This window comes from Schistocerca serialis, chromosome 9, assembly GCF_023864345.2.
Source record: "Schistocerca serialis cubense isolate TAMUIC-IGC-003099 chromosome 9, iqSchSeri2.2, whole genome shotgun sequence".
Classification (NCBI taxonomy): Eukaryota; Metazoa; Arthropoda; class Insecta; order Orthoptera; family Acrididae; genus Schistocerca; species Schistocerca serialis.
The window spans coordinates 35,075,114-35,090,746 of NC_064646.1; the positions used below are offsets into that span (position 1 = coordinate 35,075,114).

Sequence of the window (15,633 nt, forward strand, 5' to 3'; positions counted from 1 at the left end):
TTTCCTTCCATTATATTCATGTAATGATTAATTGTAAATATTTGTATATTTATGTACTTACTATATCAAGAAATGTATTTTAAGGAGATGTTAATGAGCTGCAAAGGACTTGTGCATGTAGCACATGATTCATATAAAAGGAACTGAAAATGCAAAGAAGAAACCAACGTGATGGAACACTGGTCAAGCAATATTTACATAGTGTCAATATGCTTTGAAGTGTATGGTGTTGTGGAAGCCGGCAGGTCTTCAGGTTGGTGTAAAAGACAAGCTCATCACCTGTCGTAGGCAGTGAGGTGTTTCCTGTGCCCGCATTGACCATTTATACCCCGGTAGACGCCACCAAAATTCGACTGCTGGAGATCACAATTTCGTGTTGACACATTGAACAAACATTAGATTTTCTTCAAGTCACACGCAAGAGATCCAGGCAGTACACACACACTCAGAATCCGATACTACGTTTAAAGACATTGGAGCAATATAATACAAACATTTATTGTTCGAATTAATTCCATTGTAAACACGAATCATGTGAACTGAATTCAAACGCTGTGCTAAGCAACGATAATACGCTGCAATTCAAAGACATTAATGTTATGACTCCTAAAGAAGATACACACCAAAAAGACTGTATACAAAGACTGATATGCAAAGAGCATTGTGCTCAGAAATATTTTTTGTAATATGTAAATTTCTTATTTTCTCATATATGTATGTATCTATGTAAATTTTCTATACTGCCACGCTCGCTTGCGGAGCGTGTCAGTAGAGGAGGCATTGTAATGGTACTTTGACTTCCGCAAAGTTATAATTTACGATCGCACACGCAGAAGAGCGCTGCGCCAGCGACCGATTTTATAAATAATTTTGTTCTTTTTTTTTTACTTTTGCGTAGTTTTTTTGTTTTTAAGAACTAATGGAGGTCTCTCTCTCTCTCTTGTCTTGATATGAAAGACGTGTATTTTTTCCGCGATGTGTTGAATGTGCTTTTGGTGAAAGTTAAAATTACATTACAAAGCAATGTTGTTTCAATAGCTAATGAGGAGAAGATAATAGAAGGTAACACTACAGTACGAGGACAGTACAATCTACATAACAAATGCCTTTCAGAAAGTTTATGAGATGAATCAGTCACAAAAATAGCCAGTTGTTCAAAAAGGAACACAGCTGGCCTTAGGCAGGGAAAAAGTCTGTATTAGAATGGAGCATGAGACACGACAGGACAATAGTAGAGGTATATAACAACAAGAAAAAAAACAAGTTTCAAATAGACATACACTTGTAAGATGATGGAAAACAGTAAAGACAGTTTACTCACCGTCTGCTCCGATATGTTGATGCGTACAAGGTGATGCCCGGCAAGACACGCCAGAGCAGCAACTAAAGCTGTCTTTCCAACGCCTGGACTGCCTTCCAACAGTACAGGCCGGGTCAACTGCAGGCCTCGCAGCACACGCTCTGCATTTAATAGGGTTGTTTTCGTATCAAAGGTAAATCCTTTCAGAGGATTTCGCAACGGACCTGTTGACAGAAATGATATGAATATTACCATTACTTTCTATCAACAAAATATGCAAAGTTACACAATGAACAGTCCCACATAACTTGACACCAGATTGTTGTTCTAAAGATAAAATATACACAGCTGACACGCACAACTGGTTGCACTCTTATTGTGTTGAATGGAAGTTTGGACACATGAACCTGAACATACATTTGTCAGTTACTGTATGTCCAGCTTGAAATCAGTTGTAATAATAACTTGATGATCAGGGGAGTGCAATGGTTTCTTTACTTATTTATTGAATACTGTTTCACTTTACCATGAAAGTCTTTTACCACCTACCGAGAAATTTAAAGAACTTAAAAGATGACAAAATTAACTTATAGCACAAACTGAAATAGCATGCATTGCGTTTATACGAAAATCATCCACTCCCTACATGTAGCCTCTTTTTTATGAATGTAGAAAATGAGTAACAGTGGGCTTCCCTTTTAAGTGAATAGTATCCAGCAATTTCTTGCATTTGGATGTCACAACTGAAGACGCAATGAATTCCAAGAACAAACACAATCATTACTGTAAAGGCTGTTTGGGTAGAAACAATTATCTTTAGGATTTTAAATTTAGTGTGTTGAAATATTTTGGCAGTTTTGAACAGATGTTATATTTTACATTCAGCCTTAAGTTGTTTAACATATTTGTAGCATTCATTACTCCCATTAGTCACGTAAACATCTCTAATTCCTTACAGAAATAAAAACAATGTTAAGAGTCATCAAACAAATCTGTATAGAATGTTTTGGCTGCATGTAAACCTCAAGTGACTACAGAAGTTTATATCATATACTGTACTTTATAACATGATGTTTACATCTCTGCCACCTATACCATACATCTCTGATCAGTAGCAGCAACTTACATCCACAAACCATTATTTGTTACATAATTTACATTACTTAAAATCATTTGATTATGAGTGTTAAGAAGTACACTACCTCATTACTATTATTATTAACAATGACACTATTACAGCAATAATACCAGTTAACTAAATGTGTTTACTGAGTGGAAGCCATTGGAAAATTACTAGGTCTTGGGTCAAACACTTCTTCTTCTCCTCCTCCTCCTCCTCCTCGTCCTCACAAAAAAGGAGAGTTTATGATAGAGATTCCAATATGGCAAGTCTACTGACCTGGGGTCCTGGGTAACTTTCAAAATCTTTAAGGCTTATCCACTTTTTTCAACCACCCTTTTCTCACTTCTGTCAGAAGAATGGTCTCCTGGTTCTAAAAGCTAGCAACTTTACATTTTTCTTTGTTTCCATCTGGAACTAGTGCTTCCGCAAAAGATTCTTTCTATGCATGATATAAATATTTTACTTCACTGATCACTTCCAGTTATATCAAACCATATTTTAGCAAAACTTGCAAAAGCAGTTATGGATCTCAATATGTTCCAATCACGAAATGAAAAATGTTGTTGTTGTGGTCTTCAGTCCTGAGACTGGTTTGATGCAGCTCTCCATGCTACTCTATCCTGTGCAAGCTTCTTCATCTCCCAGTACCTACTGCAACCTACATCCTTCTGAATCTGCTTAGTGTATTCATCTCTTGGTCTCCCCCTATGATTTTTACCCTCCACGCTGCCCTCCAATACTAAATTGGTGATCCCTTGATGCCTCAGAACATGTCCTACCAACCGATCCCTTCTTCTGGTCAAGTTGTGCCACAAACTTCTCTTCTCCCCAATCCTATTCAATACTTCCTCATTAGTTATGTGATCTACCCATCTAATCTTCAGCATTCTTCTGTAGCACCACATTTCAAAAGCTTCTATTCTCTTCTTGTCCAAACTATTTACCGTCCATGTTTCACTTCCATACATGGCTACACTCCATACGAATACTTTCAGAAATAACTTCCTGACACTTAAATCTATACTCGATGTTAACAAATTTCTCTTCTTCAGAAACGCTTTCCTTGCCATTGCCAGTCTACATTTTATATCCTCTCTACTTCGTCCATCATCAGTTATTTTGCTCCCCAAATAGCAAAACTCCTTTACTACTTTAAGTGTCTCATTTCCTAATCTAATACCCTCAACATCACCCGACTTAACTCGACTACATTCCATTATTCTCGTTTTGCTTTTGTTGATGTTCATCTTATATCCTCCCTTCAAGACACCATCCATTCCGTTCAACTGCTCTTCCAAGTCCTTTGCTGTCTCTGACAGAATTACAATGTCATCGGCAAACCTCAAAGTTTTTATTTCTTCTCCATGGATTTTAATACCTACTCCTAATTTTTCTTTTGTTTCCTTTACTGCTTGCTCAATATACAGATTGAATAACATCGGGGAGAAGCTACAACCCTGTCTTACTCCCTTCCCAACCACTGCTTCCCTTTCATGTCCCTCAACTCTTATAACTGCCATCTGGTTTCTGTACAAGTTGTAAATAGCCTTTCGCTCCCTGTATTTTACCCCTGACACCTTTAGAATTTGAAAGAGAGTATTCCAGTCAACATTGTCAAAAGCTTTCAGCTCTCTTCTCTCTCCACATCACCCTCTCAACCCCCCCTCTCCTTTTTCCTATACACCCCCCCACCCCCACCCCCAACCCCCACCACCGCCAACTCCTTTTCCACACCCTTTCAAGTACCAGCATTACTTATTATGTCAAGTTAACCATCAACCTCTCATCCCAGACATCATATGCCAAGATCAGCCAATGGAAGGAGCAAGAAATTAGCTGTCATAATACTCTCAATACCAATAATCTTAAATGTAACTGAAATATAATGTAAAAAAAAAAAAAAAAAAAAAAAAAAAAATCTAGTTTTATATACCTGTTAAAATTGCACAGTTAATTTATAAATAAACATTTTACTAGTTTAAGCTAATTTACAGTTATTTTCTATGTAATAAAGGCAAATCTCTTGTCAGTGTGTGTGATGACTAATAATGCCTCTGGTCAACTTGAAATCTTTGATACTGTAGTTATATTGCAATCTTTGGCTTGTTTATAATGTGTAAATCCTGTATTCGTATCTGTGGCTAAGTGTGTTCAGCGATGTTTACGAAAAACAAGATATATGTTTCCAACAGTGCCTCATAAAAGTAATATACATCTAGTGAAAGTTTTAACTTGTGAAATTGTGAAAAACAAGACACAATGGTTTCAAAAATACGTCCTAAAAGAGATATATATACCTGCAGAAAGATTTATCTGTAAGTAACACCTCAAAACGTAAATTAAACTGTAAATATTTCGTGTAACTGTACCACATGTAGGGATTATTTGCTCTTATACGTTAAACATAAATTATGCTGTAAATATTTCGTGTTACTGTACCACATGTAGCGATTATTTGTTCTCGTTTCTGTCTAGCCACAGATACTCAACCACCCACACAATGGGTACAAAAAAGCACTAAATGTATATACCATCTGATGATGAGTTGCTAGGCAGCTCGAAACCGGTCATGGTTAAATAAAATACATCTACATAAAAGGCGACTGGTTGCAGTAATTTCTGAAAACCTTTTCTCTAAGTCGACAAATGCTAGAAACGTAGGTTTGCCTTTCCTTAATCTTTCTTCTAAGATAAGTCGTTAGGTCAGTATTGCCTCACGTGTTCCAGTATTTCTACGGAATCCAAACTGATCTTCCCCGAGGTCGGCTTCTACTAGTTTTTCCATTCGTCTGTAAAGAATTCGTGTTAGTACTTTGCAGCTGTGGCTTATTAAACTGATTGTTCGGTAATTTTCACATCTGTCAACACCTGCTTTCTTTGGGATTGGAATTATTACATTCTTCTTGAAGTCTGAGGGTATTTCGCATGTTTCATACACCTTGCTCACCAGATGGTAGAGTTTTGTCAGGACTGGCTCTCCCAAGGCCGTCAGTAGTTCCAATGGAATGTTGTCTACTCCGGGGGCCTTGTTTCAACTCAGGTCCTTCAGTGCTCTATCAAACTCTTCACGCAGTATCGTATCTCCCATTTCATCTTCATCTACATCCTCTTCCATTTCCATAATATTGTCCTCAAGTGCATCGCCCTTGTATAGGCCCTCTATATACTCCTTCCACCTTTCTGCTTTCCCTTCTTTGCTTAGAACTGGGTTTCCATCTGAGCTCTTGATGTTCATACATGTGGTTCTCTTCTCTCCAAAGGTCTCTTTAATTTTCCTGTAAGCAGTATCTATCTTACCCCTAGTGAGATAAGCCTCTACATCCTTACATTTGTCCTCTAGCCATCCCTGCTTAGCCATTTTGCACTTCCTGTCGATCTCATTTTTGAGACATTTGTATTCCTTTTTGCCTGCTTCATTTACTGCATTTTTATATTTTCTCCTTTCATCAATTAAATTCAATATTTCTTCTGTTACCCAAGGATTTCTACTAACCCTCTTCTTTTTACCTACTTGATCTCACTACTTCATCCCTCAGAGCTACCCATTCTTCTTCTACTGTATTTCTTTCCCCCATTCCTTTCAATTGTTCCCTTATGCTCTCCCTGAAACTCTGTACAACCTCTGGTTCTTTCATTTTATCCAGGTCCCATCTCCTTAAATTCCCAACTTTTTGCGGTTTCTTCAGTTTTAATCTACAGGTCATAACCAATAGATTGTGGTCAGAGTCCACATCTGCCCCTGGAAATGTCTTACAATTTAAAACCTGGTTCCTAAATCTCTGTCTTACCATTATATAATCTATCTGATACCTTTTAGTATCTCCAGGGTTCTTCCATGTATACAACCTTCTATCATGATTCTTAAACCAAGTGTTAGCTATGATTAAGTTGTGCTCTGTGCAAAATTCTATCAGGCGGCTTCCTCTTTCATTTCTTAGCCCCAATCCATATTCACCTAATACGTTTCCTTCTCTCCCTTTTCCGACACTCGAATTCCAGTCACCCATGACTATTAAATTTTCGTCTCCCTTCACTATCTGAATAATTTCTTTTATTTCATCATACATTTCCTCAATTTCTTCGTCATCTGCAGAGCTAGTTGGCATATAAACTTGTACTACTGTAGTAGGTGTGGGCTTCGTATCTATCTTGGCCACAATAATGCGTTCACTATGCCGTTTATAGTAGCTTACCCGCATTCCTATTTTCCTATTCATTATTAAACCTACTCCTGCATTACCCCTATTTGACTTTGTGTTTATAACCCTGTAGTCACCTGACCAGAAGTCTTGTTCCTTCTGCCACCGAACTTCACTAATTGCCACTATATCTAACTTTAACCTATCCATTTCCCTTTTTAAATTTTCTAACCTACCTGCCCGATTAAGGGATCTGACATTCCACGCTCCGATCCATAGAACGCCAGTTTTCTTTCTCCTGATAACGACATCCTCTCGAGTAGTCCCCGCCCGGAGATCCGAATGGGGGACTATTTTACCTCCGGAATATTTTACCCAAGAGGACGCCATCATCATTTAATCATACAGTAAAGCTGCATGCCCTCGGGAAAAATTACGGCCGTAGTTTCCCCTTGCTTTCAGCCGTTCGCAGTACCAGCACAGCAAGGCCGTTTTGGTTATTGTTACAAGGCCAGATCAGTCAATCATCCAGACTGTTGCCCTTGCAACTACTGAAAAGGCTGCTGCCCCTCTTCAGGAACCACACGTTTGTCTGGCCTCTCAACAGATACCCCTCCGTTATGGTTGCACCTACGGTACGGCTATCTGTATCGCTGAGGCACGCAAGCCTCCCCACCAACGCCAAGGTCCATGGTTCATGGGGGGGAAATGAAAAATATTTTGAAATGAAAAATATAAAAGATTAAATGCTAGAACCCATCAAAACCAGGCAACAACTTAAACTGGAATTCACAAGCATAATTATAAAAATACTATACTTATATATACTAACCTGTCTCAATGGAGAATGGACGAATGCATAAATTTTTGCCCCGAATAATGTTAGCAGGCTGCTCAAAGCTTTCTTCTGAGATATTCACTTGTTTTGCCAAGAATTGCACAGCAGCTGATTTCAAAATGTTCAAATTTTCTTCACTGAAAAATAAGGGGTTTAATAAAAAAAAATTCTATATTACACACACACACACACACACACACACACACACACACACAGAGAGAGAGAGAGAGAGAGAGAGAGAGAGAGAGAGAGAGAGAGAAATACTGACCTTTCATTGGAAGTGATCCCTGAACCAAAGCTATCAAGAAACGTCAGGAAAGCGCCATGTACATAAGCAAGTGCAGGAGACATCCCTTTCAGTGATGTGCATACATTGTAAAAGTTTACCCATGTGATGAGGTCACGGACATTTACACGAAACCTGTAAAAATGTCACCAAAGTTATGCTGCATTACGTAAATCATATTAACTGTTACAAAAGTAACATAAAATATGGCTACTCTGGTGTAGCAAAACTTAATTATCAGCAAAATGTGGTGAACTGCATCACCTGACTTCAAAATATCCACTATTTTTTACCTGCAAATAAAATGCTTATTTTTTATTCAGTGAAAGGATGCCAGGTAGGTGATAAATTTATGAAATCATCATCACATTCCTCGTATATGCTGTTTACAATGAACAAAAACAATTAATGGACCATAAAACACACTGACAGATTTGGAGCGAGAGTATGCCTGGTGTTTTGCTAACCTAACCACAGTTACTCTTATCACAAAAACTCATGCAAAGCTGAATTGGGCGAGAGTGATAACTATGTTGTTCAACCTAAGAATTATTTTTGTAGACTTAAAATTGAGCAATGCAGTGCATTGGTTACACTACCGACTGAATCTGGACAGAACAGGGTTCTAAGCCCTCTCTGACTATCCAGATTTACAACTTCTGTGCTGCTCTTAGATTAAATTAGGTGAATTCAGTGAAACTTTCTTAACAGATTCCTTGTACCATTCTCCACCATCTGAACTATACCTCCACTTCCAATGGCCTCAATAACTTTTGAATACAAGAAGATACTTTGATAGTAACTGAAAAACAGCAATTTAATTATGTAAACCACTAATACAACCCACTAATATCAACATCCAACAATGAAATACACTATTTGAATTTTCTATGTGATCTTGCACAATTATCTGAATGCATCTTAAGTGCAAACTCCATCAGTCAAAGATTACTTTGATACAATTAGCAAAGCAATTAAAGCATAGAATGAAACAGCAACATAATTTAACAATGAAAACAATCAATTTTTGACAGTATAATGTAATTGGATAGATAAAAAAATCTACTCACCAAGCAGCAGCAGAACACGCACATAAAAAGTTATAATTATGTAAGCTTACGGAGCCAGTGGCACCTTCTTCCGGCAGGGGGGTTGGAGGGGAAGGAACAGGGGTGAAGCAAAAGGACTGGAGAGATCTAAGAAAAGAGGTAGATTTCAGAAAAGTCACCCAGAACTGCAGGTCAGGGGACACTTACCTGACAGGATGATAAGGAAAGACTGATTGTTGGCAGTCCCCAACAACCAGTCTTTACTTCTCGTCCTGTCCGGTAAGTGTCCCATGACCCGCAGTTCTGGGTAACTTTTCCAAAAGCTACCTCTTTTCCTAAAGCTCTCCAGTCCTTTTGCTTCACCCCTCTTCCTTCCCATTCAACGAATCAGTGAGTGGCAATAGAATTTAGTCGCACATGATGAAATGCCGGCAAGACAGTCTTCGAAAATAGTGCACAGAGAAACCTATGTCTCGGTGAATTTTCTGTTTAAAATTACTTATATAGTTCAGATGTCAGTGGATAAAATTTCACATCATGGCACAGAGGTGGCGATGGCATAAGCAATATTTTTATTTTGGTAAAGTGATGGTGACAACAAGGAACAGCATGAGGAGAGCAATGGGTATAAGTATTATAGAGCAATTACATGAAAGTGGGAAGTATCGAGCACATGGAGAGCGAGGAGGAATGATAAGGAGATAAGCAAGACAGGGAGGCAGCCTCGTGGTTTCTTGCAGAGTGTATGAAGCCTGGTCTGCAGCATAGATGCCCCACCAGACAGCAAACAAGTGTTACACGGAGCATATTGTGCTCTAGCACTCACTTATGCCGCATACATATTCCTGCCTAAACGTCATAAAAAAAAGAAAAACTCATTTGCTTTAGTGTGTGGTCACTCTTTTAATTTGTCTAACGATTACTGTACCAACAGGCCACCCTACAACCAACTTAAAGCACATAGTTAATACTTTCTTTAAGAAACATTTAAATATATCTACAATAGCTATCACAGAGAAAGATCTTTAGAAAATGTTTATTACACTATATTTCAACTCTGTGTAGTAATTCCATGATCACAGGACGTCCTAATGGTATTTAAACCAGTAGCAATTAGACATAATAAAATGTGACTACAGACTAGAGGGAGTAATTTTTACTGACGTACACGTTGGGGACTTAAGTCGTGAAGAAAAGGCCGGTCAGCAGGGTAAAGGTACACAAGATGAAATTTCATAGAAACAAGAGATGTCTAACTAGAATGGATAAAGTATGAAATGAGGTGGTGAGAGAAATAGTGAAAGGGAAGCCCGTACAAAAGACAGTATTAAATGAGGGAACGTCCAGGTTCAAATACCGACAACATTATGAAAAGGATAGATTGCTACTCTTCGTAAAGATGGCACGTTAAGCTGCAGACAGGCACAACGAGAAGACAGTCATACATTGAGCTTTCAGCTAAGCCTTACACACATGATGACTATATTCAGCCACAATGCAACTGCATCAAATGCAAGCAGCAAGCCGGAGTGGGGCAGGGAATGGGGAGGGATAGCAGGGCACGGGTGGGGGCAGGAAGTAAGCGCTCCCTCCTGGCACCTGGCAGACCATGCAGTGACTAGATGGTGGCAGCACAAGGATGCCAGGCAGAGTGTCGGGCACGGGTGGGGGGTGGAGGGGGGGGGCAGGGGGGGGGAGGGAGGTCAGAATTGAGGAGAGAAGGTGAAAAAACTGGTGGATCCACTGGCAGACAGCACCATACAATGAGCATGGGGAGATATGGACTGAGAGGAGGCTCTTGGCCACACTTGGGCAATGACCGTTCACCCTGGTTGGTAGTGACACCCATGTCAAAAGTTGTGCAATGACTGCAGCAGGGCTTGTTCATGACATACTGGGCAAAGTAGTTTTTGTCACTGCAGATATGCCATCCCCAGGTGGCCAGGCTGTAGTTCTGCTGAGCAGATTCACAGAACAAGCACTCATGTAATAATTAGGTTGTCACCACTATACACATTATGTATCGATCATGAGATCATACAACAGAGATTAAGGTGTGTGCGGAGACTCACTACGTGAATCGTATAGGATAAAAATCACTGGTATTAGTATGGATTAACCCCCTCTCACAAACTACACAGCGGATTCTGGAGTGTATGCATAGATGTAGATGTTTTTGTACTGCCCTTTTAATTGGCAGATGCGTCATGACATCCAAAACCAGCAAGCAAAACTGATAAAAATTTTTATACAAATATGTGAAAACTATTGTTCTCATATTTCACATAAGGAAATGACAATAAGTTACTTTTGTTTATTTAGTACGACAACAGCACATCCAGAATCATACCTTGTTGACAATTACAACTTATTATACAGCAGAGCAATACAACTGCACTCAAATCCACAGCATAAATATTGTAAATTTATGAGACAAAGAAGTACCTAACAATTAAAAAGGAGTATCCAATGGTAGAGCAATAAAAACCACTTACTTTGAGCCAATTTTTGTACTGGTAAACCAATCGAGAAAATCCATGACAAGAACAGAGACATCTAATTGCAAGCCACCCTTCTGATTAACTTTTAGAATTTGTTCTAAATCTTCCCGCTTTGAGTGTGACTCACACCATATCTCCGTTAATCGATTGCGTAAAGCTGGAGAAAGCTGGAACAGAAGCCACTGATCATTAATCATTAACCCTCCAAAGACAGAATTACAAAGCAATAAAGAAAAAGAATTCTAAATGCTATATCTGTGCTACTTAAGGGTCACAATAAACATATATTGCTAAAAAATACATTAAGATGACCTCATATGATAATTTTGTAGTGTTACATACTTTTGTTAGACTTTTAAGGATACAGGTAAGTGTCGGCTTGTCGATAACTACATTTTTTTTGCCCGACATTTGAAAATATTTAAGAATTTCAAATTTTGACTAGTCTTTTACTTTTTATTCCTAACGAAAGCCCAGAAGACAGTTCTTTTTCTTCTCAATGCGCAAATTAATGTTACACTTCTGGAAGATAGCTGACGGACTTCCTTTGAAGTTTGGTGTCTAGGATGAACCTCTCTTCTCGGACACAATTGACCAATGTCCAACATTGTCTTTGTGAACAACCTTTTGGGAAAATGGCTTTGATGCATGCCCTATTTTCTTCTTCTTTGCATATTCAGTAGCTACACTTCAAGAAGCTCTTCACCTGTTTCTCCTACTTATGACCACGTTGGTTTTACACAGGGCATCAGTTATTTCAGCTCTGAAGTGACGAAGTGGCTTCTGCTTTTTCTCGGGTACACCGAGAGGGTCACGGCCTCTCACGCACATTAGCCACGCATTTACTACCGTCATATCGAGTAAGTGAAAAAATAGCCAATGGTAGCACTTCTTCAGTCTGATGTCAATTTTGTAGAATGAAATTAGTGAAACTGAAAGATCCACTCCTCCCATAAACTAATTGCAGAGAAGAGTAACTGATACACAATTAACCTCACACCTTTCTTTGGCATTCTTACCCAACTGGCTCACCTTACTAGATCAGGTATTCACACAACAGCAGCCACTCTCCTCATCAGCCTCACGAGTGACAACGCTGCTCCTCCCCTTCTGTTAAGTACTGTACGAGCCATCATCAGAAACAAAAATAGTTTGGCTTGCAAATGCCTAAGTTCACAGATTTGTAACATTTAAAAAATCCACTCACAAATTCTGAAGTAATGTCTACCACGTAATCATTTTTGTATCCAGATATAGTTAAATATTACCTCTATCATGCAATATTTACTTAAAGCTGATAATTTACATGTTTCAAGAGCAGTAATAATAAATATCCGTAGTTGAAAACAAGCATCCACGCTACACAGAATTCCCAAGATGCACATGTTCAAGTAATTGAACAAATTCTCACAGTGCAGCACAGCTTCCTACGCTGTTTCTCACTATGCAGATACAGCAATTTGTTGAGCTTGTACATAGAGGGTTAATGCTTAGTTACACAATAATTACAGAGAGGAGAGGAGATGAAAGAAACTAACAACATAAATGGGAGAGCTGTGCCTCATTTGGAAATTTGGAACAACTCCATGTAGACTAGCAAGAAGTCAGAAGCAAAACATTGTAAGTATGAAACATTAGAAACAGCACTTTATTTAAGGAAAGACATCATTCTACCAGACCAGCGGTGGATGCAGAAAAACGTCACGGAGGTGAGCTACCTTTACTTTTACACAATAAAAAATAATCAAGTCACACAAAGTTTAAGAAAGTTTTATTTAAACTGATTACACACACACACACACACACACACAACACACACACACACACACACACACACACACACACACATACACAAGAAAATGCCATCTTATGACACACACAAGACAATGCCATTTTATGATGTAAAAAAGTTACAATTGAGGTTGTCCTCCTTAAATGATGAATTCTATGCGCCTATTCTTCCTGGAAAATTTGTTAATTACGTCATCAACAGAACAATCAATGTCAAGGTGACTGCTCAACAGAGTTAAGCCATTAAGTCAATCCTCCTCCATTGTCAACCTCAGCCATGTCTTTGTATGCAGCAATGTTGAAAAATTTCTCTCTACTGTAGCAATAGATGCAGGTAGACAAGCAAATATTTTGTACAGAGTGTGCAAAGTAGGAGAGTCGGATTTAGGACAAACAGACAATGATTGCATAACAGAACCATGATCATTAAGGGTGTTTATGCTCGTTTGCTTGTATTGAAGAATCTCTCCAATTAGTCTCTTTTTAATCACAAAGAGTGATTCTTATTCAAAGAACAGTAATTCAGTTAAGCACTGATTCAATTTATAACTGTCAGGTTTCAGTTGTTCTCAGGGCACAAGTATGTTAAAATGATAAATATTTTCTTCAGCAAAATGTTCTCTCGTCAGTCGTAACATGGTCCAGTGAGGGAATAAAAACAGTTCTTTTCCAATATGTCATAGCATCATCATTATGATCGCAGTTTTCCCTGTCTCTTTGTCTATCTCGTCTGTAAGACGAGGAACACTCATCTCCATAACAAACTCATCTCCACGTCTAAATCATCCATGACTGCCTTTGCCTCCTCAACAATACAAGCAAAGTGGCTATCAGCATTAGCTCTCATGTTATCGTACACCTCAAGTGTCAAATCTAATTTTGCTTTTGCCATCGCGACGTCCAAACTAGGGTCTTGTAAGATCTTGCTGAGTGGATATGTTATGCTCTTAATGTCGCTCAGTGTAAACAGAGTGATGATAAACTCACAATTAGAGAGAGCTCGAAGGAGAATATTGGCTTTGGCAGCCGTTGTTCTATCCCTCCACCACTGTATTTTTTAAGAACTTTGCAAACTGTTCCGAGATCAGCTGCAAACTGAATAACAGCATCATGTCGCTCAACAAGTCTCGTTTGACAATGTGACTGCAGCGAGGGTTTTAGGTGACTCTTCAGTGTCGCACACAACTGGCTAGATGCTGTAAAGAATGATACTTCTTCAATAATACCAAGTGAGTTTCTCACACTTGCAACTTTGCAACTGCGAGAGACAGCGAGGTTGAGCTGATGACTTCGACACTGTGCTACTTGCATGTTGATAGTTTTCTTTTTTATTGTAAACCACAGCTCCTTTCAATTCTGACATATTAACTGAGCAACAATCACTGCCTACACCCACACAGTTCTCCAGTGACAGCGAAAGGCTTTCCTTTCTCCTTAGAATCATAGTACCTAATACTTCACCAGTAACGCTACACTCTTCATCTTGACGCTCTTGAGGTTCATCATCAATGTTTCCACTACAATCATTGTCTTTATAGATGTCAATGAAACCCAAAAATCTTGCATGTAATTTGCCGTCACCATCAACATATGTTGCAGCTAAACTCAGTTGGGTGATGTGCGCTATGTCCACAGTCTCATCAAAAATTATGTTGTAATAACGAGAATCTTCGACTTCCTCCAGTATCCTCAATAACATGACTGTTTAACAGCATGAAATAAATTCATTACACATTGTTTTACTTAAGTAAGTTCGCTTTAGTGATCTCAAGGTGATGTTTTAGTGGCAAGTCTCCAGAGTCAATTCTAAATCTTAGAAGAGCTCTGAAGTTTCCCTCGTTACTCACTATACTTTCACGATCATTTTCATTTTCTAATAGACTCCATCATCTCTATGCCCCCACAGAGGAATATTTTGCTTTCCATGAAATATGACTGTTTATATTATAGGTACAAGACAGTCTCTGTTTTCCCTAATGCTTTCCATTCTCTGTCTTGACAATTGATTTACGACCTCAAGTTCACGGTCGTCTTGTGTCACCATCTGTTGACGCTTCAACGTGGTACTTGAGCTGGGAGTGGGTCTCAAGGTCACCATCTTTACCAGTAAGTTTGGCAAACTTTGTTAGTGGTTCAGTCACAAGCTTCTTGGCGATAATGGATTTCTTTCCTCCAACCACTTTATTATTCACAAAAATTGAACAGTTAATGCAAAGAAGTCCCTTTTTAACTTTTGAGAACACCAGCCATGGATACTGTTCAAAGCGATCATCGTGCACTTTTCTGCGTTCAACCCATCCTCCCTTGTTGTGCTCGGAAGTAGGAAAGGTATAACCTATTTCAGATTTCCTTGGAGCTCTGAAAAGCTTGTGTTTTATTGCATCACTAATATTTCCTGACACTAATATATCCAAATAATCGCCAATATCCATGAGATTAAAGGAATCAGTCGATAATCTTTGTTGTGGAAGTTTCAACGAAGTGCTGCGCTCTGTCTGTACATCTGGCGCTGGTTTTGCGGCTGAATGGTGACCAGAATCTTCAGATGTTTCTATTTTTCTTTTTCTTATTACATAATGATCCATTTTATTATACTGTTATGACAT

At 38.7% G+C, this 15,633-nt stretch overlaps 1 protein-coding gene across 1 annotated transcript in view; it reads right to left on the reverse strand.

The window, feature by feature from the left end:
- The window catches only part of LOC126418802 (midasin-like), a 298,364-nt gene that overhangs the window by 109,657 nt on the left and 173,074 nt on the right, over positions 1-15,633 (reverse strand). The window contains exons 27-30 of the mRNA XM_050085737.1: positions 11,231-11,403; positions 7,669-7,821; positions 7,395-7,537; positions 1,322-1,524 (exon numbers count right to left, since the gene is read on the reverse strand). Coding sequence (XP_049941694.1) covers positions 1,322-1,524; positions 7,395-7,537; positions 7,669-7,821; positions 11,231-11,403 — 672 coding nt within the window. The remainder of the gene's footprint in view (positions 1-1,321; positions 1,525-7,394; positions 7,538-7,668; positions 7,822-11,230; positions 11,404-15,633) is intronic.